Source organism: Pristiophorus japonicus, chromosome 17 (genome assembly GCF_044704955.1).
Source record: "Pristiophorus japonicus isolate sPriJap1 chromosome 17, sPriJap1.hap1, whole genome shotgun sequence".
NCBI classification, from domain to species: domain Eukaryota; kingdom Metazoa; phylum Chordata; class Chondrichthyes; family Pristiophoridae; genus Pristiophorus; species Pristiophorus japonicus.
In genome coordinates this window covers 10840255-10864243 of record NC_091993.1, presented here as the reverse complement: position 1 = coordinate 10864243, position 23989 = coordinate 10840255, and the positions used below count along the sequence as shown (strand labels likewise).

At 44.3% G+C, this 23989-nt stretch overlaps 1 protein-coding gene across 3 annotated transcripts in view; it reads right to left on the bottom strand.

The window, feature by feature from the left end:
* The window catches only part of cgnl1 (cingulin-like 1), a 168672-nt gene that overhangs the window by 75557 nt on the left and 69126 nt on the right, over nucleotides 1-23989 (bottom strand). For all 3 annotated transcript variants that reach the window (XM_070858356.1, XM_070858358.1, XM_070858357.1), the window contains exons 5-8: nucleotides 20827-20946; nucleotides 20594-20742; nucleotides 17994-18135; nucleotides 7562-7774 (exon numbers count right to left, since the gene is read on the bottom strand). In XM_070858356.1, coding sequence (XP_070714457.1) covers nucleotides 7562-7774; nucleotides 17994-18135; nucleotides 20594-20742; nucleotides 20827-20946 — 624 coding nt within the window. The remainder of the gene's footprint in view (nucleotides 1-7561; nucleotides 7775-17993; nucleotides 18136-20593; nucleotides 20743-20826; nucleotides 20947-23989) is intronic.

Sequence of the window (23989 nt, the reverse complement as noted above, 5' to 3'; positions counted from 1 at the left end):
GTGCTGCGCCACGCTGAGCACGAAGACGTCCTGAGGAGCTCGCAGAATCACAAGGTAAGTTTTTGGCGCCCTTTGTATTCCACAAAGTGGCCGCACCTTATGGGGGGGGAGAAGGGGGAGGGGGTGCAGGACGGGGAGGGGTGAGAGGAGGGAGGGAGGATGGAGAGGAGGAGGGGAGAGAGAAAGAGAGAGAGAGGAGGGGGAGAGAGAGAGAGAGGAGGGGAGTGGGGGAGGGAGAGGAGTGGGGGGGGGGAAGAGGAGTGGGGGGGGGGGAAGAGGAGTGGGGGGGGGAAGAGGAGTGGGGGGGAGGAAGAGGAGTGGGGGGGGGGGAAGAGGAGTGGGGGGGGGAAGAGGAGTGGGGGGGGAAGAGGAGTGGGGGGGGGAAGAGGAGTGGGGGGGGGGAAGAGGAGTGGGGGGGGGGGAAGAGGAGTGGGGGGGGGGAAGAGGAGTGGGGGGGTGAAGAGGAGTGGGGGGGGAAGAGGAGTGGGGGGGGGAAGAGGAGTGGGGGGGGAAGAGGAGTGGGGGGGGGAAGAGGAGTGGGGGGAGGGGGAAGAGGAGTGGGGGGAGGGGGAAGAGGAGTGGGGGGAGGGGGAAGAGGAGTGGGGGGGGGGGAAGAGGAGTGGGGGGGGAAGAGCAGCGGGCGGTTAAGTGGAGCTGAGTCCACGGCCAGATCAGCCATGATCTTGTTGAATGGCGGAGCAGGCTCGAGGGGCTAGATGGCCTACTCTGTTCCTAATTCTTATGTTATGTTCTTATACCATGTTGTCCAGCTTAGTCTTTTCTCAGTTTACAAAGAAGCATCTGATAATGGCATTGTAAATTCTCTGGTTTCTTGTTACCACTTCTTTTGTTAGACTTACTTATGTTCCCTACTATAATTCTTGTTATTATCCTAAAAGAAGGGTGGGGGCTGAAACAGAAACATTAACAATTGAATACAACAGTAGCAAATAAAGTTTTGTGTGAGCTTCATATAACCCTGTTCTAAGCATGAAAACAATTGCTATAGTCTGTCTTTTCTGACATCCATTCTAGAAGCTAATGCCAAATGTTATGTTCTGAACTATTTCATTTTGCTTAGGGAAAAGCTACTGCATTACATTCTCATTTATCATTATTTTATCTTATTAAATATAAAAAAAGTGTACACAGTTTTGTGTGAAGCCTTCCTATACTAGCTGAGTTGCATGAGCCAAATGTGGAGGGTGTACCAATCGTAGTGCATGAAAGTCATTCCAATTTGAGGCATTTTATTCAATAGTTTCTCTCTCAACCATTTCCCAGCACTTCCTGTAAATTGACCGTGTGCATGATCCAGAAACTCTCGAGTAGATTTTAACTATTGGACAACCAGTAGTTGGGCTGGCCGCCCAATCCCTTAGATGGGAGTCCCAGTTTATTTCAAGGGCTGAGCCTTATTAACATGTTGCTGACATGCTGCATGACCCAAATGCTGACTTGTTTCCGAGCTAGCACAACAGCGGACCAGAGGCTGACCTGGCTGGCCGAAAAGTAGGAAGGGAAGGGGGGGGGGGGGGGAAGCCAAAGCCCCAGGGTAGTAGTCGGCGGCTACATGACCTTGTGGAGCCCAGGCAAACACTGCTACTTCTCCTGGCATTTAACATTTACCTTTCCGGGAGGTTTTACTGAGCGGAGCTTCCACAACGCACACTCCGCCCAAAAAGGGATCAAGGTCCTATACAGGTCACAGTTCCCTGATTTGCATAGCTTAATCAGGTTCCCAGCTGATTTAGGCAGTTGCATGGGCTACCCAAAGGAAGGCCCTGGAAAAAAATGGAGGTGTAGCAAGAACGAGTGGGGGAGCACAAGTTAACCATCTCAATTGTTATCCTGGTGGAGGAAAATTATTCTACAGGATACCTATATAAAATCTCATTGTACTTCCTTTTCTCCAGATTTTTGTTTTTAAAACTGTGAAAGCATATATTTCTATTCTTCATAATCTTGCAATGACAAAAAAAACAAATAGATCATGAAATTCCATCATGTCAGAAACAAGACTATATTATGTTACGGTTCATTGCCCTAGCACGATGCAAAAGATCTTTATTCTAACGTAAAATTGTTGTGAGAAAAATAGGAAATCACGAATTTATACTTCCACCTGTTCTTTGAAGCTATCTTTAAGTACCTAATTAGTGTGAGGGTAATGCTGTAGTCTTTAAAGATTTTTTGAACAAATTGATGCTTTCAGCAATTCGCACCATATGGAAACGAAAAGCAGTAACAAAATCCACAGTCGTTTCACATAAACGCAGGTCACTGGAGTGTAATTGACTATTAAATGATTGGAAAGTCCAAACTGCACCTAAACAGTTTGTGTGCGCAAACATGGTTGCAACATTGAAAAGTAAATATGTAAATATTCCACATTATCAAGCAAGTTCTCATCATGGAAGGAAACTTATTTTGTCAATTCAGTAACTTTGATGTTCTGCTGTAAATGATCTGCATCCCTTCCACAAAAAGCAATCTTTTCAAACATGAAATACATTCATTTAATTGATTGCAAATCGCAGGCCAACAGCAGCAAATCCTGGCCAGTCTTTACAGAATAAATGCTCCCTCTGTGGATGAAATTTGCTATCGAATTAAGCCGATTGTGTGCTACAGTATTGTTCCACCAATTTGTCACAGCTTATTTACTTGTGCTGCTATTTTTGCTGTCTGCCTTCTACTTAGAAATGTTAACAAAAGAAACAAACCCATGATAATTTGCATCCTATCATGATACTGTTATAACTGATCAAAAATCATCATCATCATCATCATCATAGGCAGTCCCTCGAAATCGAGGAAGACCTGCTTCCACTCTTAGCATGAGTCCTTAGGTGGCTGTACAGTCCAATACGAGAACCACAGTCTCTGTCACAGGTGGGACAGATAGTCGTTGAGGGAAGGGGTGGGTGGGACTGGTTTGCCGCTGCTCTTTCCGCTGCCTGCACTTCATTTCCGCATGCTCTCGGCGACGAGACTCAAGGTGCTCAGCGCCCTCCCGGATGCACTTCCTCCACTTAGGGCGATCTTTGGCCAGGATCTCCCAGGTGTCAGTGGGGATGTTGCACTTTATAGAGTCATGAGGCGTTCGTTAGCCCCGCGGGAGAAGTCTTTGAGGCAGTCGACCAGCTCGTTTTTGATGGCGGCCGACTCCGTGGAGGTGGCATTCTTCCTTCAAAAATGAACACTGTATAACTACATGCCAATACTTCAATTTACAACAGATTTATTTGTTATATTTCATGGATGTAGCAAAATTGGTAAGAGGGGCAAATAATCTCACTATAATATTGGCACACACATTACTAAAAGCAGCATGAATACATTGGAGAGATGACATGGGATCAGTGTTGTAGCTTATATTAAAAATGGACAAATACGCTAGAAATGCATAAAATAATTAGTGACAGTGCTAAGTAACACATCCACGCCACAAAAGTGCAAGGCAATGACTATCTCCAACAAGCAAGAGTCTAACCATCCCCCCTTAACATTCAATGGCATTACCATCGCCAAATCCCCTGCCATCAACATCCTGGGGGGTCACCATTGACCAGAAACTTAACTGGACCAGCCACATAAATACTGTGGCAACAAGAGCAGGTCAGACGCAGGGTATTCTGCGGCGAGTGTCTCACTCCTGACTCCCCAAAGCCTTTCCACCATCTACAAGGCACAAGTCAGGAGTGTGATGGAATACTCTCCACTTGCCTGGATGAGTGCAGCTCCAACGACACTCAAGAAGCTCGACACCATCCAGGACAAAGCAGCCCGCTTGATTGGCACCCCATCCACCACCTTCAACATTCACTCCCTCCACCACCGGCGCATCGTGGCTGCAGTGTGTACCATCTGCAAGATGCACTGCAGCAACTCACTAAGGTTTCTTTGGCAGCACCTCCCAAACCCACGACCTCTACCACCTAGAAGGACAAGGGCAGCAAGCACATGGGAACACCACCACCTCCACGTTCCCCTCCAAGTCACACACCATCCTGATTTGGAAGCACATCACCGTTCCTTCATCGTCACTGGGTCAAAATCCTGGAACTCCCTCCCTAACAGCACTGTGGGAGCACCTTTGCCACACGGACTGCAGCGGTTAAAGGCGGCGGTTCACCACCATCTTCTCAAGGGTAATTAGGGATGAGCAATAAATGCTGGCCTTGCCAGCAACACCCACATCCCGTGAACGGAAAAAAAATTAACAAAAGTTACAAATTCAGATTTCGTTCCTTAAAGGGGGGGGAGGGGGGTCACTATCCTGACAACATGAAAGTGTTTCATTTTACCAAGTGTTTGTGTACAGACTTATATGGTGAAGTGATTGGTGACACTACAAAAACTGCCTATGCTTAAAACTTTTTTCTAAAAAAAAAAATCACAATAATCTGTAGTACTGGAGATAGTAAATCTGCTGCAGTTAGCTTTCCCAATAAAACGGAATCTGCTCAAACATTCCCAAAAAGAGCATTGCAAATATTACCTCAGTAGTTTGATTAGATACACACTGCTGGAAGATAATATTATCCTTGTAGTTATCAAAATGTTGTAGCATGCACACTCCGGACATGAAATTTTAGTCTGCTGCAAACACCAATAAATCTGTGCAAGCACAAAGACAGATTAATGTCCAGCCTCAATTATAAATTGAAATGTATTGTGACTGAAGTCACCAAGCGAACTCTGCATTTCAACTTCTGCTTACACAGGAGAGAATTCCAGAATCATAATACTTTCTGGAATTGTGTCCCACAGACATGAAAAGTGAATATAATACAAAACTAGAAAGCAATGGGTCATAAAATGAAAAGGATTTAGTGCATTTTATTCCCTATACACTTTAAAACAGGAGTTGTGGCATATTTGTTCTCAGTATGTAACGAGGCAGGCAAACTTACATTTATTGCCCAAAACTAGTTGAAAAGATGGTTGTGGACTTTTTTTTAATGCACTGATTGTTTTATGACTGAGTCAATCACAAGGGCACTTTAGAGGACAAAGAGTCAACCGTATAATGGCCCCTACTTGCCCCAAGAAAGATTTCTGGTGTCCACTCACTTTTACGAACGTTTTTCTCACCAACCTCAGCGCCAAAAAAAAAAAAAACGCCAGTTTAGAAGAACTCAAACCTATTTTTAGCACCGCGCTACCAGAGTCTATTTCGGGGGCGGAGCTGACACTGTGCGCCAAAAATAGACTGCGCATGCACTTTTTAAAAAAAAACTCACTGCGCATGTACATGCGCTTAAAAAAAAAATGTTTTTTTTAAATAATAATTTCAGCCCGCATGGAGGACCATTGGCCAGGGATAGCAGCAGGTCAGGTCAGCTGCATTGAAAAGTTTTCTGAAGGAAGGCTCTTCTTGATGTGGTGCTTTGCCTGCAGTTTGGGAGAAGAGGCTACTCTACATTTTTTTGTGCCTGGAAGGATCTTCGGCTATTTGCCTGATGTCTTCTCACCCATTGAAGAGGCTAAACAGTGTGCTTTATTTTAGCTCCGAAAAGCGTGGAGGACCTTCAGTCAGTGATAGGAGCGCATCAGCGACGATTTCTTAAAGTGAAGGTAGGGTTTTTTTTTTTAAAACGGTCTTCAATGGCTCTGTGCGGGGTTTATTTTAAAAAACGGGGTGGTGGGGAAAGTGGCCTTAATGGGCAGAATTGGCACGTAATCACCTTTTCAACGTAGACCAGCGGCAGAATATATGGCGCCAAAAATTCTGGCGCTGATAGTCCGCGCCGGTGCCCAAACATTGGGGAAACTTAGGTCTTCCCATGCACGCCAGAAAAATCGCTGGGCGCCAAAAAATCGCCACCCAATGCTGGGGAAAATAGGGGCCAATATATGATTGGAGTTACATGTAGGGGTGATAGTTTCCTTTCTACTAAGGACAACTTCCACTAACGACATTAGTGAACATAAGAACATAAGAATTAGGAACAGCAGTAGGCCATCTAGCCCCTCGAGCCTGCTTCGCCATTCAATAAGATCATGGCTGATCTAACCGTGGAGTCAGCTCCACTTACCCGCCCTCTCCCCGTAACCCTTAATTCCCTTATTGGTTAAAAATCTATCTGTGAACTCATGGGTTTTGTAACAACAATTTAGCAGTTTTTAAATGTACATTTTTTTTCTGCTGCTAGTCCACAATTAGCAGATTTATTGAATTCAATTCTACGACTAGTCATGAATTCCGGGTTACTAGTCCAGTACCACAACCACGACACTACTGTACCCAATGTGCAACAGAATCAAATCACCTGAACATATTGTTTACATCGGTATTATGCTATCTGCAGCATGCCGTACTGCCACCACAGACAGCCAACTACAAAATAAACAACCTGATCTCGAATATCCCAATGCTACTGCAGCCCAACCTTTTCAGGGTTTGTGAAAAGAGATCAAAGGAGCAAAAGACAAATGCTTTTAGCCCACTGGCCCTCTAATAGGCCCCACAGTCACTAGCAGCATGCTGCAAAAGTTTAAAAAGGGGAGAATATGCGATTTGGAGACCGTGCATGTCCACTTGTTTGGAATAATTAACTACAATCAAATTCAAAATTTATTTGTCATTCAGCAGCAGCAGTTTGATTATTTTGAAACTAACACCGAAGTAAAATGACTTTCAAATGACACAACCGGGAGTGTGTCTTCGCAATTGGTTTAAAGTTGAAATTTACTCGACTGTGAATTAAAGAAAATGTCTCTTTGCTTGTCAAAGAATTTAAACTAATTAACCTTGAAACTTAATTGTGCAAACAGAAGAACATTAAAATGCCAGAGAGAGAAAAGAACTACTTTATTTATAGCCCGTATCCTTCAGCCACATTGACCTACTTATAGGGCACTTTTCAGGCCAAGTGTAGCACATAACAAACATATCTTTCATCTTGTCACTTACAATTACATCTCTTTCTTAGAAAGTGAAATGTTTCAGAACACCACTCATTAAGGGAATGGTCTATCTGCACAATTAATAGGATGTGAGGAAGATTTTACGGCACTCATTTCCACCATTATGCATATGTGCCAAACATTTTATAATGCGAATACGAGTGGACAGAGAATCTCAGCATGTGATATTCATCTACACCAATACCCATGTAGTATCTAAAATATGACAAGCGCAGATGTTTGCAAACAAATAGCAAGTGGATGCTGCCCCAAACGGAGCATCATTCCACAACATGGCAAGTTTGATCTTATGAAAAGTGAAACCAGCGTTATTTCTGGCAATTACTTTAAAAAAAACATCTGCCACCCATTAAAGTATTAAACACAAAGTACAAGAAATTTATGGCTTGCAAGCTGAAATTTATCTTTACAAAATGTAGTGAACCTCTTCAATGTTATTTCAGATAGTCATACACAGGCACATTTTGGAGTTCTGAAGCTTACAGGGACATTGCGGGATATATGGGTTTATATTCATGCAATACATACCGAAAGGGGGGAGGAAATTAAAAGATTCTTTCCCCCATCAGCTCCACTACCCTGTCCAAAATATCTCCAAAAAAAGCAATTTTATAAGTTAACTCACCTGCACGAGATCTTCAATGCTGTTCTTCAGTTTCTGGTTCTCCTTTTCATGCTGTTCTTTAAGATCTTCAGTTTCCTGGTCATGGCTTGACACCTCCTCCTTCAAGACACCTCGAAGTGCGGTCAGCTCTCTCTCTCTTCGCCTCAACACTTCCTGCTGATCTTCTTTTGCTATCAGCACCTCTTGCAACTGCTGCTTTGCCTCAATCATTTCCTGGAACCAGGCACAACATTCAAACACATTGCCAATAACATCACAGATACAAACACCATTAACACAGTTTTGTGTTTAAAGAAGTCATTTAAAATATGTATTGTACACACAACAGAAACATTCTAATGATTTTATTGGCCTCCTTAATATTCATTTGCAACAGTACCCAAAATGTTTCACCTGTCCTGGAGGTACTGATTCCTGCAGGGGTTTGGTTCCACAGGCACTAGAAGCCCTCTAGTACCTAACCCAGATGACCATTTTTATTCGAATGTCAGGGGTCTATTTTAATATGGAGATCATCAGTGTTGAATCCAACATCACCTAACGTTCACAAACAAGAACTTTCTAGGATGATCCTTGGGTAGTAATCAGGCACAGATTTTCTCCTCACTTGTTGAGAGCAGCGTTAGTCCAGCTGAGAACAACTAATTCAACACAGACCATGAATAAAATATGGGTCATTCTGATCTGTATGGCTTAGTAACACACTTATTTTCACTTAAAAACAAGTATCTTTGTAGCCATTTAATTATGTTCATGCTCCAAATAGCATTTGTGGCCAAATGTGTTCAACTTTTAATGCCCAGCTCTATGCTCCCAAATCATTCATCTACCCAATTTGTACATGCATTTTGCTAGAACAACAATATTACACATTAGCACCCCATATTTCATTTGATCCACAATCAGGGACAGAATAGTCTTCACTCAAATTCCATTTTGCAGCTCCTTCAGGAGGATTCTACTTAAGAATGCAGTTAATCTACACTTACTGATAAAAAAAAAGACTTCCCCAAAGGCTCAACGTGTTTATCCAGTGAGTCACTGAGGCGTGGACATAGGAAGTCCTGGTTTGTGCTGTGCTACATAATCTCAACTAGGATAACTGCAGAGGCACAATTGGCCTCCGCATGTCTGGGTTAAGGAGGGGAAGTTGGCTCGGGCTGCTGCTCGTTCTCTAGTGGCCTTTGCTGTAAGCGATGTTTTTGGATGTTGGATGAGGAATGCTGGGAAGCACAATGGCTGTCTGTCTCCCGTTACACAAACACAAAACATTGTAGAATTCAGTCCATTAAGCTATTCCTTCCACAGACCATGTACAATTTGTTCTGTCATGGACTTTTTTCAAGCCATTGAATTCCAGGAGCAGGACAACTAAATACAGCTGAAAGAAAATAACACTGTAAAATGTCTGAATGTAATTGAGTAAACATTCCAGGATAATAATGTTCACACTTCAGTTCTGGCTAGCTGGATTCTGCAGGTGATATACTTCATAGTCCCAGAAACCATCATGTGTCATGAAGTATTCAATCATCTGTTTTCATCCTTGTAGGTTCCAAACCCATGTTTTTCTGACCAATTATTGTCCCACTTTCTCTATTGCTGATGTTACAATATAGGGCTCAATTTTCCCCAATTTCATTTTTTGGTGTATTTCAAGAGTCACGCTGGCTTTTTTGGCCCCGACTGCTCCAAAAAAAATAACTTGCAAGTTTCCCCATTCTAATTTTTTTAATTGGCGCCACGCAGCCTGTACATTAGCTTCGGGGGGGGGGGGGGGAGGGGTGGAGTCTAATGTCTGCGCCGAAAAAACGATGACCCCCTTTCTGCGGGAAAAAAAATGACGTTTTTTACGTGACTGCTATGGGCGTGCATGCCCTGTACAGCTCATGGTCTGCATTCGGCCATTTTTAAAGAGCCAGTTGTGTGTGAGAACTTGGAGTGATGTGTGAGAACTTTACTTCTCAGTGGAAAAATCGGAGCTGCAATATGCAACGTGGCTCAAGGACCAACAATTTCTCACAGGACGAAGTGGAGACACTAGTTACTGTAATTGAGGCCAGATGGCATAAGCTGGACACAAGCAGAGGTCACATAAAACGTTCACCAAAAGAAACGAAGAAACGCTGGAACCAACTTGCAGAAGATTATTGTGCAATGATGCAAAAAGTGGCAGGACCTTGGTCAAGTAGTTAGTGCAAGTAATATTTTCATTTATTCACTGGAATTGCAATTGTGAATGTGACCATCTGTATGTCCCAAGCAGAACGACACCCTCTCTAAAAAGTTCTATTTTCATTTTTGCAGAGGAAGGTGGCACACAACAAAAGAGAAAGAATTCGAACAGGAGGAGGCCCGGCAAATTTGCACTTGGAAGACAGGGTCGCTGCTTTGATGGGTCCTGCCTGGGGAAAATCAACCACCACTGCAAAGTCCTGCAAATTCCACATTCTGGCTTTGCTAAAAGTCAAGTACTGCGCGGGCTAGCCATGCTTTGGCTCATGGGGATGTCTCCGTCAGCTACGGTTGATGCAATGTACTGTCATTCGTCACGGTCCTTCAAATGAGCCTGCTACCTGCGCTGTGTGAGTCTACTCATTCCACCCTGCCCCCTCGTCTGCTGCTAACCATTTGTCTGTTCTGTTAAATTTTGTAGAACTTGAGGCCAACCCTGACGAGGCTGAAGCCGATGCAGATGATGATTCAGACGCGGACGAGCTCGAAGGAGAGAACATCTTCCAAGCCAAGAGCATGCGGGTGAGGCGAAGGGGGAGGATGAAGCCCCCATTGTTGTACACACTCTGGAGGAGGTGCTGGTACCACCCATTGAGGTGCCAGCCCCTTGCCTGAGTGGTACCAGTGTTGGAACATTCCATGGTTTCGCACAGTCCGAGGCTGTGGGTCCCAGTGGGATGCAGTGAGCCACACCCAGGGTGAGGAGGGGAAGGAGAGCTCGACAGTGCTCTCCTGAGGTGCAGAATTTAACAGGTGTGGTTCAGATGATGGCAATGAGTGCGGAAAGCATTGACCTTACGCAATCACTCCTGGACACCATCAGTGGGGTGGGTGATGAGGTATCAGGACTGCCGGGAGAAGTAACAGCACGCTCACGGGAAATGGAAAAACTGTTCGGGCACATGAGTGAGGGAATGTCGCAGGCAGCTGATACACTGTCGGTGAACATGAGGGAGGGAATGTCGCAGGTAGTTGAGACACTGTCAGGTCACTTGAGGGAGGGGATGTCAGAGTTAGCTCTTGCGATAAGGGAACACGCCCAGACCCCGCGGCCATTGACAGAATCAACTGCCACTCCGACTCCAATCCCCAGACCAGCCTCTGAAGAGGCCAAAGCCGGGCCTTCCACATTACCACCTGCCCACACCCGTCATCAAGAAGTGCGCATTACCTGATATGCTTGAAAGAATAAGCTTGGTACCAGAGAAACGTTGCTCCACCGCCTGCGGACAGCCACCAAGACCAAGCGCAGCGGACGGTCATAGAATAAGGTGGAGGAGAGATGGATGCAGCCTTTCTTTGCTGCTGCTGTCGTTGTTACTGTTGTAACTGTTCTCAAATTAAATGTTTTTTGTAAGTGATGTAAATTTACAAGTTTCAAAGTTTGTAAGTGATCTTAAAGTTTGTAAGTGTTCTTATCTGAAAACTTTAAACTTTGATACAAGAATATTTTTATTAAAGTTAAGTACAAACAATTGCTAAACTTTTGAATAAAATATATTTTAAATTATAACTGAATCATTTCCATTATTTACACAACATTTTGAACTAAAGAAGAAGAATTTCCATTTTTTGTTCCATTAGCACAACAGAACATTACGGAACAGGTCCGAACAGTAAACATGGTCCATTTGGAATAGCTGCCGCTGAGCCTTCAGGCAGCAAAGCATTCACGGATGAGCTGCAGGGCTCAGTGCTGGGACCCCAGCTCTTTACAATATACATTAACAATTCAGATGAAGGAATTGAGTGTAATATCTCCAAGTTTGCGGATGACACTAAACTGAGTGGCGGTGTGAGCTGTGAGGAGGACGCTAAGAGGCTGCAGGGTGACTTGCACAGGTTAGGTGAGTGGGCAAATGCATGGCAGATGCAGTATAATGTGGATAAATGTGAGCTTATCCACTTTGGGGGCAAAAACACGAAGGCAGAATATTATCTGGATGGCGACAGATTAGGAAAAGGGGAGGTGCAACGAGACCTGGGTGTCATGGTTCATCAGTCACTGAAAATTAGCATGCAGGTACAGCAGGCGGTGAAGAAGGCAAATGGTATGTTGGCCTTCATAGCTAGGGGATTTGAGTATAGGAGCAGGGAGGTCTTACTGCAGTTGTACAGGGCCTTAGTGAGGCCTCACCTGAAATATTGTGTACAGTTTTGGTCTCCGAATCTGAGGAAGGACATTCTTGCTATTGAGGGAGTGCAGTGAAGGTTCACCAGACTGATTCCAGGGATGGCTGGACTGTCATATGAGGAGAGACTGGATCAACTGGTCCTTTATTCACTGGAGTTCAGAAGGATGAGAGGGGATCTCATAGAAACGTATAAGATTCTGACGGGACTGCACAGGTTAGATGCGCGAAGAATATTCCCAATGTTGGGGAAGTCCAGAACCAGGGGACACAGTCTTAGGATAAGGGGTAGGCCATTTAGGACTGAGATGAGGAGAAACTTCTTCACTCAGAGAGTTGTTAACCTATGGAATTCCCTGCCGCAGAGAGTTGTTGATGCCAGTTCATTGGATATATTCAAGAGGAAGTTAGATATGGCCCTTACGGCTAAAGGGATCAAGGGGTATGGAGAGAAAGCAGGAAAGGGGTACTGAGGAAATGATCAGCCTTGATCTTATTGAATGGCGGTGCAGGCCCAAGGGGCCGAATGGCCTACTCCGCACCTATTTTCTATGTTTCTAAAAGGGCACGACAGCACAAAAGGGCTTCTCTGCCGTCGTGCTCCGGGTTCAGGTAGTTGCATGGCTTCCTCATCCTCATCATCTGCATCTTCCTCCTCATCATCAGCCTCTCTCACCTCAGGTGGGTCTTCTACTACCAGCTGCTGCTGCCTCATGATGGCTAAGTTATGCAGCATGCAGCACATAACAGTGAACTGACCGACAATCTCAGGAGAGTATTGCAAGTATCCTCAGGAATTGGAAACGCTGCTTCAAGGTGCCAATGGTCCTCTCTATTATGCCACGCGTCACAATGTGCAACATGTTGTAGTCCCGGTCAGCTTCTGTCCGGGTTACGCATAGGGGCGTCATGAGCCAGGTGGAGAGGCCATACCCTTTGTCTCCCAGCAGCCAGCTCTGCCCTTCTGGCTGCTGCTGAAACATGGCAGATATAGCGCTCTCCCGTACGATGAACGCCATCATGGGTTCCCCCAGGGTATCTCACATCAACTGCCATGATGCGATGCATGTCGTCAAAGACAAGGTGCACATTCACGGAGTGGAAGACTTTTTTGTTCTTGTACATCTCAGAATCCTCCAAAGATGCTCGCAAGGCAATATGGGTACAATCAATGCAGCCCTGTACCATTGGGAAGCCAGCAATCCTGGAGAAGCCCACAGCCCTGTCACGCATTGCCTGGGCAGTCATGGAACACTTTCTGTAGTCATTCCTCCAGGTATATAGTGCAGCAGTCACCTGCCGAATGCAGACATGTGTTGCATGTTGAGAAATGGCGCACAGTTGTAGCTTGGAACGATCCAGATGCATAGAATGAAAGTGCAGCTGTAACCTTTACTTAAACTGACAAAGCAGTCCTCCTGACACTTCTAGGATGCAGGTCTGCTTTTACTCACTCATAGATCTCAGTTACAACTTCTTTGCGGAAACGCAGCCTTCTCACACAGTCTGTATCACTCAGGTGCAGGTATGAATGCCTGTCTCGATATACCCGATGTGGGTAAGGCCCCCTGCCCATCATCCTACGTGCTCTGAGGTTCTTCATGTGATGATGTCTTATCAATTTTCTCCTCCGCAGCACCATCATGCAGAAGGCTTGCACGAGGCATGGCATTGTCAATATTGTCCCCATAATTAAATTGAAGCTTTGCAAGTTCAAAACAGGACAAAGGACTCAAAACTTCTTTCCTCTCTCTCCCCCCAAGGTCGACGCCCTAGTATGGACCACACCCTGGTCTGCGCATGCGCAATAGGTTTGCTTAGAACGGAAAGCTAGGCATTCAATGAAGACATTTGAGGCAACGAAGTTTAATGCAATTCTTTAATTTTTGATTTTTAAAAAAAAGTACCACCCCATCAGCGACCGAATGTATCCTCACCGGTCTCGAGGGTCGGCCGGCAAAATCGTTCCCTCGCCTGGATACAGGGGCTTGGCATCAGCCATCCCCCATCCCCCACCCCTCCCCCATCCCCCCCCCCCACCCCCACCCCGGGCTTCTTTTGAAGCTGCTGTATGACTAAGGGTTCTCATCCCTTCAGTTCAGCTTCCACCCCTGTCCCAACTTTCCAGTTAAAGACATTTTGCAACAAGAGAAAGGACAACACTAAATCTGAAGATAATTAAGTCAAAAGACAGTGCATGGAAATATTGAAATTAATCTCAAATCTAACTTGATAACTATGTCAAGAAGGCAGTTAAAACATTTGTTTATGCTGGGCACATCTGGCAGTGCAGTTAGCCTTTTTATTCATTACTCATGAAGGCATTTGAACAATAAAATGGAAAATGCTGAAATTATACAAAACAAAGCAAAAATGAATCACAGAAAATTACAACACTGAAGGAGGGCATCCGGTCCATCGTGTCAGTGTCGGTCGAAAAAAGAGCTCCCCAGCCTACTCCCACTTTCCAGCCCTTGCTCTGTAGCCTTGTAAGTCATGGCTATTTAAGTGCATATCCAAGTTGTTTTTAAATGTGATGAGGGTTTCTGCCTCTACCACTCATTCAGACAGTGAGTCCCAGACCCTCACCACCCTCTGGATGTTTTTCCTCATCTCCCCTCTAAATCTTCTACCAACTACTTTAAATCTATGCCCCCTGGTTATTGACCCCTCTGCTAAGGAAAAAAAGGTACTTCCTATCCACTATCTAGGCCCCTCATAATTTTATACACCTCAATTAAATCTCCCCTCAGCCTCCTCTGTTCCAAGGAAAACAACCCCAGCCTAGCCAATTTTTCCTAATATCTAAAATTTTCCAGTCCTGGCAACATCCTCGTAAATCTCCTCTGCACCCTCTCTAATGCAGTCACATCCTTCCTGTAATGTGGTGACCAGAACTGCACGCAGTACTCCAGCTGTGGCCTAACTAGTGTTGTATACAGTCCTAGCATAACTTCCCTGCTCTTCTCTTCTATGCCTCGGCTAATAAAGGAAAGCATTCCGTATGTCTTTATAACTGCTTTATCGAACTGTCCTGTCACCTTTAAGGATCTGTGGACATACACTCCAAGGTCCCTCTGTTCCTCCACACCTCTCAGTATCCTCCCATTTATTGTGTATTCCCTTGCCTTGTTGCCCCTCCCCAAATGCATTACCTCACACGTTTCCAGATTGAATTCCATTTTCCACTTTTCTGCCCAACTGACCAGTTCATCGATATCTTCCTGCAGTCTAGAGATTCCTCCTCATCGTCGACCACACGGCCAATGTTTGTATTATGCGCAAATTTCTTAATCATGCTCCCTACATTTAAGTCTAAATCATTTATACTACAAAAAGCAAGGGACCTAGTACTGAGCTCTGTGGACCCCCACTGGAAACAGCCTTCCAGTCACAAAAACACCAGTCAACCATTACCCTCTGCTTCCTGCCGCTGAACCAATTTTGGATTTGATTTGCCACTCTCCCTTGGATCCCATAGGCTTTTACTTTTTTGATCAGCCTGCCATTTTGGGACCTTATCAAAAGCATTGCTAAAATCCATGTAAACTACATAAATCACACTGCCTTCATCGAACCTCCTTGTTACCTCCTCAAAAAATTCAATCAAGTATGTCAGACACGACTTTCCCTTGACAAATCTATGCTGACTGTCCTTGATTAATCTGTATCTTTCAAAATGAAGTTTTATACTGTCCCTCAGAATTGATTCCAATAATTTGCCCACCACTGAGGTTAAACTAACTGGCCTGTAATTACTCGCTTTATCCCTTCCTCCCTTTTTAAACAATGGTGCAACGTTAGCAGTTCTCCAATCCTCTGGTACCATTCCTGTAGCCAGGGAGGATTGGAAAATGATGGTCAGAGCCTCTGCAACTTCCTCCCTTGCTTCTTTTAATAGCCTAGGATATATTTCATGTGGTTCTGCCGATTTATCGACTTTCAAAGATGGTAAACCCCTTAATATTTCCTCTCTCATTATGTTTATCCCATTCAATATTTCACTATCATCCTCCTGAACGGCAATGTCTGCATTGTCCCCCTCTTTTGTGAAGACGGCCGCAAAATATTCATTAAATACCTTACCCACATCCTTCGCCTCCACACATAGATCACCATTTTGGTCTCTAATAGGCCCTACTCTTTCCTTAGTTATCCTCTTGCTCTTTATGTAATTATAAAACATCATTGGGTTTTCTCTGATTCTACTTGCCAGCATTTTCTCATACCCTCTCTTTGCTTTCCTAATTTCCTTCTTAATTTCACCCCTACACATTCTATATCCTTTTACGCTCTCTGCAGTATTGAGCTCGTGATATCTGATACAGGCTTCCTTTTTTGCCTTATCTTACGCTGTATGGACCTTGTTATCCAAGGGTTTCTAAATTTGGCAGTTCCATCCTTTTTCTTTGTGGGAACATGTTTACCCTGAACTCCATGTATCTCCCACTTGAATGCCTCCCACTGCCCTGACACTGATTTACCTTCAAGTGTCTGTTTCCAGTGCACTTTTGCTAAATCTCTATCCGAACCTAGCAAAATTGGCCTTCCCCAACTTAGAACATTTACTCCTGTTTTATCTTTGTCCTTATCCATAATTATGCTAAAACTAACTGAATTATTATCACTACCACAAAAACGCTCTCCCACTGACACTCCTTCCATCTGCCCAGTTTCATTCCCTAAAGCTAAATTCAGAACCGCACCCCCCTCCCCCCACCACTCTTGTTGGGCGTGCCAATTTTACATATTGGCAAAATAAGTTCTCCAGTATGCAATTTAGGAATTCTGTGCCCTCTATACCTTTTACAGTTAATATTAGGGTAATTGAAAGCCCCTACTATTACTGCCCCATTGTTTTTGCTAGTCAGAAATTTGCCTCCATATTTGCTCTTCTAGCTCCCTCGGACTGTGCGTGATGGCCCCTTTTTTGTTCTTTAATTCAACTCAAATAGCCTCATTTGCTTATCCTTCTAACATAGCATCCCTTCTCACAGCTGTAATTGTCACCCCACCCCCCCCCCCACCTTTTTTAACCCCCCCCCAAAAAAAAACATTTTTGTTCCAGCCCATCGCAGGCAGTGAGCATGAATTTCGATGTAATTTCAGCTGGTTCACTGCAGAATAGTGTGTAAAGAACTGGGGACTATTTCTTTGTAATTCTTTCTAAAACAATAAAATTCCATCCTTAAGGTAATCGGGTGATTGCTTCCTGATCACAATGTCCAACTCACAGAACGATTGCCAATCAATTCTACTTGGCTCTACGGACTAAAGAGGCTTATCCATTGTATCATGCCATTCTACCGTTATATTGCATCTGAAAGCTGATGATGCAATATGTTTACAGTTCCATCCTGTATCACCGAGGACTGCTTGCACAATTTGCAACACTTTAACCGCCCGTAAAAGGAAGCGCTCTGATTTGCAGAGCATTTTATAAAAGGTGCATTCCATGTTGAAGGAACGATAATGGATAGCACTTAAACTGAAGATCCAATTTACTAACAATTTGGATCAGAGTACAATAGGCTGTTTGTATAGTGGTGCAACACACTTAAAGGGCAAGACTAGCTTAGGGGGGTACTTTTTAATTCGGCATTTTCCCCTTTTTAAAGAAGCAAAGTGACAGTCTTACATTAAACATCTCCATGCATATTGGAGAGGATCAATTGCGAAAAATGGGGGGTGGGAGCGGCTTTAAGTCAGAGTGTGGTTCTGCAGCAGCATAATCCCGGAAAACCTTTCTCCCAGTTGGGAAATCTGCATTCCCAGCTTGTAGAGTGGTCCCATTGTTCGGGCACCTCCCAATTACTGAAGCAGACTAACAGGGAGGAAGACCCTACTCAAGGATCTCCGTGTTGGCAATAAAAGTGAAGTAATTTGAGGTGTCACTATTATTTTCTTCTCTAAAAGGGAAGGAGCTGTAGGTGGGGGGTTGGGGAAGTCCAGACTTCCCTTCCCCTTTAAAATTGTAGCCTTTCAGTAAATGGAAAAGGAGCTTGGTAAACAACTGAGTGCGGAGAGGGAGGAAAAGGCTGGGCATTGAATTTTTATCTACTTACCATTATCAAAGTCTCTTTTTCCTCTTCATTGGCCACATTGATTTTTGCACAATCAAGCTCATCATGCATTTCTGAGAGCTGGTCCTGCAAGTCTCTAATTTCACTCTGGTATTGCTCTTTTTCCATCTTCACTTGCACCAACCTGACAGAAAGAGAAATCCATCATTATCCATCTTCTTCCTCTCCCCGCTCCTTCCCTTTACATCACTGTTTTACACATTACACCCTTTTAGGAAAATATAACAATTCACTATTTAAAAATCCTGCTGTTACAAATAATTTCATGTCACTAGTCAACAGCACAACACAAAGTATAGAGGCCAAAAGTGAAAAAATAGACACACTGGATAATTGGAAGAGGATTACATGTAGTAATACAATCAGAGAACTAAGATGGCATCATGTGAACCACTCAAATAAATTTGCAGCTTGTAATCAACTTTCATTCAGCTTGTACCCTCTGTATCTTAAATTATATTGGTGATTTTAAAAAGGCACATATATTTCACTGAACATAATTTCTGTGTAATATTCTCCAGTACCATAGGCAGTGGTGACTCTTCAGCATCCTGTACAAGTATCCTTTCTTCATAGACATAGAAACATAGAAAATAGGTGCAGGAGTAGGCCATTCGGCCCTTCTAGCCTGCACCGCCATTCAATGAGTTCATGGCTGAACATTCAACTTCAGAACCCCATTCCTGCTTTCTCGCCATACCCCTTGATCTCCCTAGTAGTAAGGACCTCATCTAACTCCTTTTTGAATATGCGTGAAATCGAACAGTGAGTGTTGGGGTTTTACTCAACAATGGTTGCCATTACAGTTGAATCACTGCCCTCACATGCACCAGCACAATTCCGGCATAACTCAATGGTTAAACATTCACTGGGAACTCTGGCCAATATTTCCTTTCTCCAGCACGGAAGCTTGTTGGGGCCGACCATAGCGCCATCATTTCTGCCTTTGTTAGGTCAACTAACTGTAGCAGAGACCAGGGAAACACTGAGGGGCCGAAATTCAGTAACGCCCCGTTTAGGAGCGGTAACTGGGGTGAGGCAGGACTTCCTATGCCCGGCGCGGAAGTTCCGCCCCAGCCACGAAATTGGGGTTGCCGCTCCCGAGAGGAAGTGGAGCACAATGTCGGGCGCTCCACTTCCTCTCGGGGACGAGACAGGGGTGCTAAGCACAGGAATTTTCCAGCACTGCGCGGCAGGAGAACAGGGCCTTCCCCTTCCGTTAAAGGGGAGGGTAGGCTGCGATCTCTACAATGGGGCGAGGGCCTATCACTTTTCCACTAGGGAGCGGGGTGCCATGGCAGCAACCCGGCACAGAAGCGGAATGCCGGGCTGCCACATGGCGGCACGGACCCCATGAAATCTTTAATGCAAGGCCGTGGCCGGTGAGTCAGCCATTGAGACAAGATGGCGGCACGCACCTCCCCATTAATTTTCGCTCCGTGAGCGGAGTGCGGCCCGATAACGACCTGCAAGGCTGGCGTGAGCATCGCCCGTGGTGGCCTCACCAGGAGCTGCCCAATTTTTGTTCCAGGGTGAAAACAGGTCGCTGCACACGGCAATGACGTTATCGGGGCGCTCCATGTTGTGCCTCCACAAACTCCCATGCAATTGTACGGGAGGCGGTGGTGGCCCAGAGTCCCGGGCACGAAATCGTTTGCACCACGTTAATGGGAGGCGCAAACTATGCGAGTTTCTCCCCCTGAAGAGTCTTCCACCACATGGGACACTTATTAACTGAACCATTGGGTGAGGGATTGTGCGCAAAAGTCATCTTATTAGTAACATCCATGCAAGTCACCAGTTTAAGTCCCACTCCTGCGATCGCAGGCTATTAATACATTGTATGAAGATGTGACATATACATCAGATTCTACAAATGTCCATGAAAAATAAATTCCAGGAATTAACATCAACACTTTGTACCTAAGAAATGGGACAAAGAACATCGACTAGACTGAATTCGAAGCTTAGGTCATTGATCTCCGAGAAAGAGCAAATAAAGCTGAGTTATGTTTTCATTGGGAAAAGGAAGATGAAGGAGGAATCGATATGACTTTATTCAAAATGATGAAAGGGATTGATGAGAGAGATGCCAATAATTTATTTGTACAGAGCCAGAAACAAGAACTGAAGTTGGTGACAAGCTCAGGAACCGGCGTGTTAAATGCATTTAGAATTCAACTTTTTATATTAGAACTGTAAATGTATAAAATAAAATGCAGCAACGCAGGGTGTAAAAACATTGCAAGTGTAAGGCTTGACACTGGGGCAAGATGGAGATGGAGCTGCCCATCTTAAACATCGTCCAAAGAAAGAGCTGAACAGTTTGTACTCATTCCTACCTGTCTTCATTCCCAGACTCTACACAAGAATACTGTATTTTGAGTCAATGCCAAGTGTTAAGTTAATATTTAAACAGAATAATTTGACAATTAATATTTTTTAGTTTCATTCTGGATCCATTGTCATTTTCAATGGCTGGATAATTACTTTTATAAATTACTGTTTTAAAATATATTTCTTCTTTTGGAAATTTCTTCTGGTTTCAAAGATTCTCAAGAAACCATAACCTGTCGACTTACTCCTCAAGTTGGTTTCGAAGTTCTTTATCAGTTCTTGCTACCTGCTCCCTTAAACGATTGTTTTCTTCCAAATTGTTTTCCATATCTTGCTGTAGATTGCTAAGATCAGCTTTGGTCCTATCTTTTTGTTCTTTAGTACTCTGCTGTTTCTGAAACACAAGTGCCAGTTGTCAGTTAGTGTGTTTGACATCTCAAATAATGCAACAATAATCGATAAAAGTTACTGACAGTACCAGAGTTTCTTCATCCAGTTTTTTTTGCAGTTGCTCTGCTTTCTTTCCCATTTCAACTGCATTCTTTTCAAGCTTGTTTTTCTGCTCCAACAGTGCTTTGAATTCGGAAGAAATGTTACCCTGAAAGTCAAGCATTAACGAACATAAGTACATTTGTTCAGTTTCAAAACTATAAATTCCTCTAACCACACACTCATTAGAATATCACATGACCCATTCCGATTGTATCTGTTAATTAGTAACAAAGGAGAAGAAACTTAACAAACACGAAAAATGCGTTGGAAAAAAATCAGAACAATTCACAAATATTATCACGGATCCAACAGGCCAACTCTTTACCAGGTAGGGATTCCTCCCCCCATGACAGCAAGATCAAGGTGTACATTAAAGCTGCGGTGTATAAGATACGTGTCCTTCAGAAATTGCTCAGCATCGAATGTAAGGGCTTCCTCCAGCAAGATCAGGACCAAACTGTGAGCTGAATTTGTGGCAAAAAGTGAAATGCTGCAGGGAAGGACCTATAATGACCTGTCACTGAACACCCTGAAGGGGGACTCAGCCCCACTGTAGCCATGCCTCTTTTCCAAACCCCTCATATATAGATCTTGATTAACCAGTTGATATTGAGTAAGCTTGGTATGTGACACTGGATGTAAACATCAAGAACATAAAAGCGGTTGGAAACCTGCCTTTTGCAAGTGTTTCCAACGCACTGAAAACAAATGTACATTGTATAACTAATGAGAAAACTTAAGACTTTGGATAACCGCTGCTGGAAGATATTACCTGGAAGCTAAGAATTAGAATACACATCCATAGAGAGAGCCAAGTAGTTGCTGCTGCTGAAGCCCTGCACCACTAATGGACAGAACCACAGTTCAATGGGTTATGTTATGCAATATAAAGCATTCTCATATTTTATAACAAGTTGTGCAGCCGATCATTATCATTCATGAGGAACTCTAGGTATCTGCTGCCCACTTGCTCAGAGCTCAATATTGTTATACAATGGCCAATAATCCTACTTTTGGGGAAATGGGGGGGGGGGGGGGGGAGGAGGAGATGTTAAGCAGGGTCTCTGAGGTTGAGGTGGCTTCATGACACATCTGCCATTGAAAGTTGTGCACCATCGACCCTCTGTAGCAGCCGTGGTAATTTGATACCAGAGGCAGCCAGATCCGCAGTACTCCAAGGCACAGTATTTGGCTCACTAATTGAACCTGGAGGAGTAGACCCAGCACTAGAAGCTAGGATGCCAACCACTCATAGAAACATAGACATAGAAAATAGGTGGAGTAGGCCATTCGGCCCTTCTAGCCTGCACCGCCATTCAATGAGTTCATGGCTGAACATGCAACTTCAGTACCCCATTCCTGCTTTCTCGCCATACCCCTTGATCCCCCTAGTAGTAAGGACTCCATCTAACTCCTTTTTGAATATATATTTAGTGAATTGGCCTCAACAACTTTCTGTGGTAGAGAATTCCACAGGTTCACCACTGTCTGGGTGAAGAAATTCCTCCTCATCTCGGTCCTAAATGGCTTACCCCTTATCCTTAGACTGTGTCCTGGTTCTGGACTTCCCCAACATTGGGAACATTCTTCCTGCATCTAACCTGTCTAACCCCGTCAGAATTTTAAACGTTTCTATGAGGTCCCCTCTCATTCTTCTGAACTCCAGTGAATACAAGCCCAGTTGATCCAGTCTTTCTTGATAGGTCAGTCCCGCCATCCCGGGAATCAGTCTGGTGAACCTTCGCTGCACTCCCTCAATAGCAAGAATGTCCTTCCTCAGGTTAGGAGACCAAAACTGTACACAATACTCCAGGTGTGGCCTCACCAAGGCCCTGTACAACTGTAGCAACACCTCCCTGCCCTTGTACTCAAATCCCCTCGCTATGAAGGCCAACATGCCAATTGCTTTCTTAACCGCCTGCTGTACCTGCATGCCAACCTTCAATGACTGATGTACCATGACACCCAGGTCTCGTTGCACCTCCCCTTTTCCTAATCTGTCACCATTCAGATAATAGTCTGTCTCTCTGTTTTTACCACCAAAGTGGATAACCTCACATTTATCCACATTATACTTCATCTGCCATGCATTTGCCCACTCACCTAACCTATCCAAGTCGCTCTGCAGCCTCATAGCATCCTCCTCGCAGCTCACACTGTCACCCAACTTAGTGTCATCCGCAAATTTGGAGATACTACATTTAATCCCCTCGTCTAAATCATTAATATACAGTGTAAACAGCTGGGGCCCCAGCACAGAACCTTGCGGTACCCCACTAGTCACTGCCTGCCATTCTGAAAAGTCGCCATTTACTCCTACTCTTTGCTTCCTGTCTGACAACCAGTTCTCAATCCATGTCAGCACACTACCCCCAATCCCATGTGCTTTAACTTTGCACATTAATCTCTTGTGTGGGACCTTGTCGAAAGCCTTCTGAAAGTCCAAATATACCACATCAACTGGTTCTTCCTTGTCCACTCTACTGGAAACATCCTCAAAAAATTCCAGAAGATTTGTCAAGCATGATTTCCCTTTCACAAATCCATGCTGACTTGGACCTATCATATCACCTCTTTCCAAATGCACTGCTATGACATCCTTAATAATTGATTCCATCATTTTACCCACTACCGATGTCAGGCTGACAGGTCTATAATTCCCTGTTATCTCTCTCCCTCCTTTTTTAAAAAGTGGGGTTACATTGGCTACCCTCCACTCCATAGGAACTGATCCAGAGTCAATGGAATGTTGGAAAATGACTGTCAATGCATCCACTATTTCCAAGGCCACCTCCTTAAGTACTCTGGGATGCAGTCCATCAGGCCCTGGGGATTTATCGGCCTTCAATCCCATCAATTTCCCCAACACAATTTCCCGACTAATAAGGATTTCTCTCAGTTCCTCCTCCTTACTAGACCCTCTGACCCCTTTTATATCCGGAAGGTTGTTTGTGTCCTTCTCAGTGAATACCGAACCAAAGTACTTGTTCAATTGGTCCGCCATTTCTTTGTTCCCCGTTATGACTTCCCCTGATTCTGACTGCAGGGGACCTACATTTGTCTTTACTAACCTTTTTCTCTTTACATATCTATAGAAACTTTTGCAATCCGTCTTAATGTTCCCTGCAAGCTTCTTCTCGTACTCCATT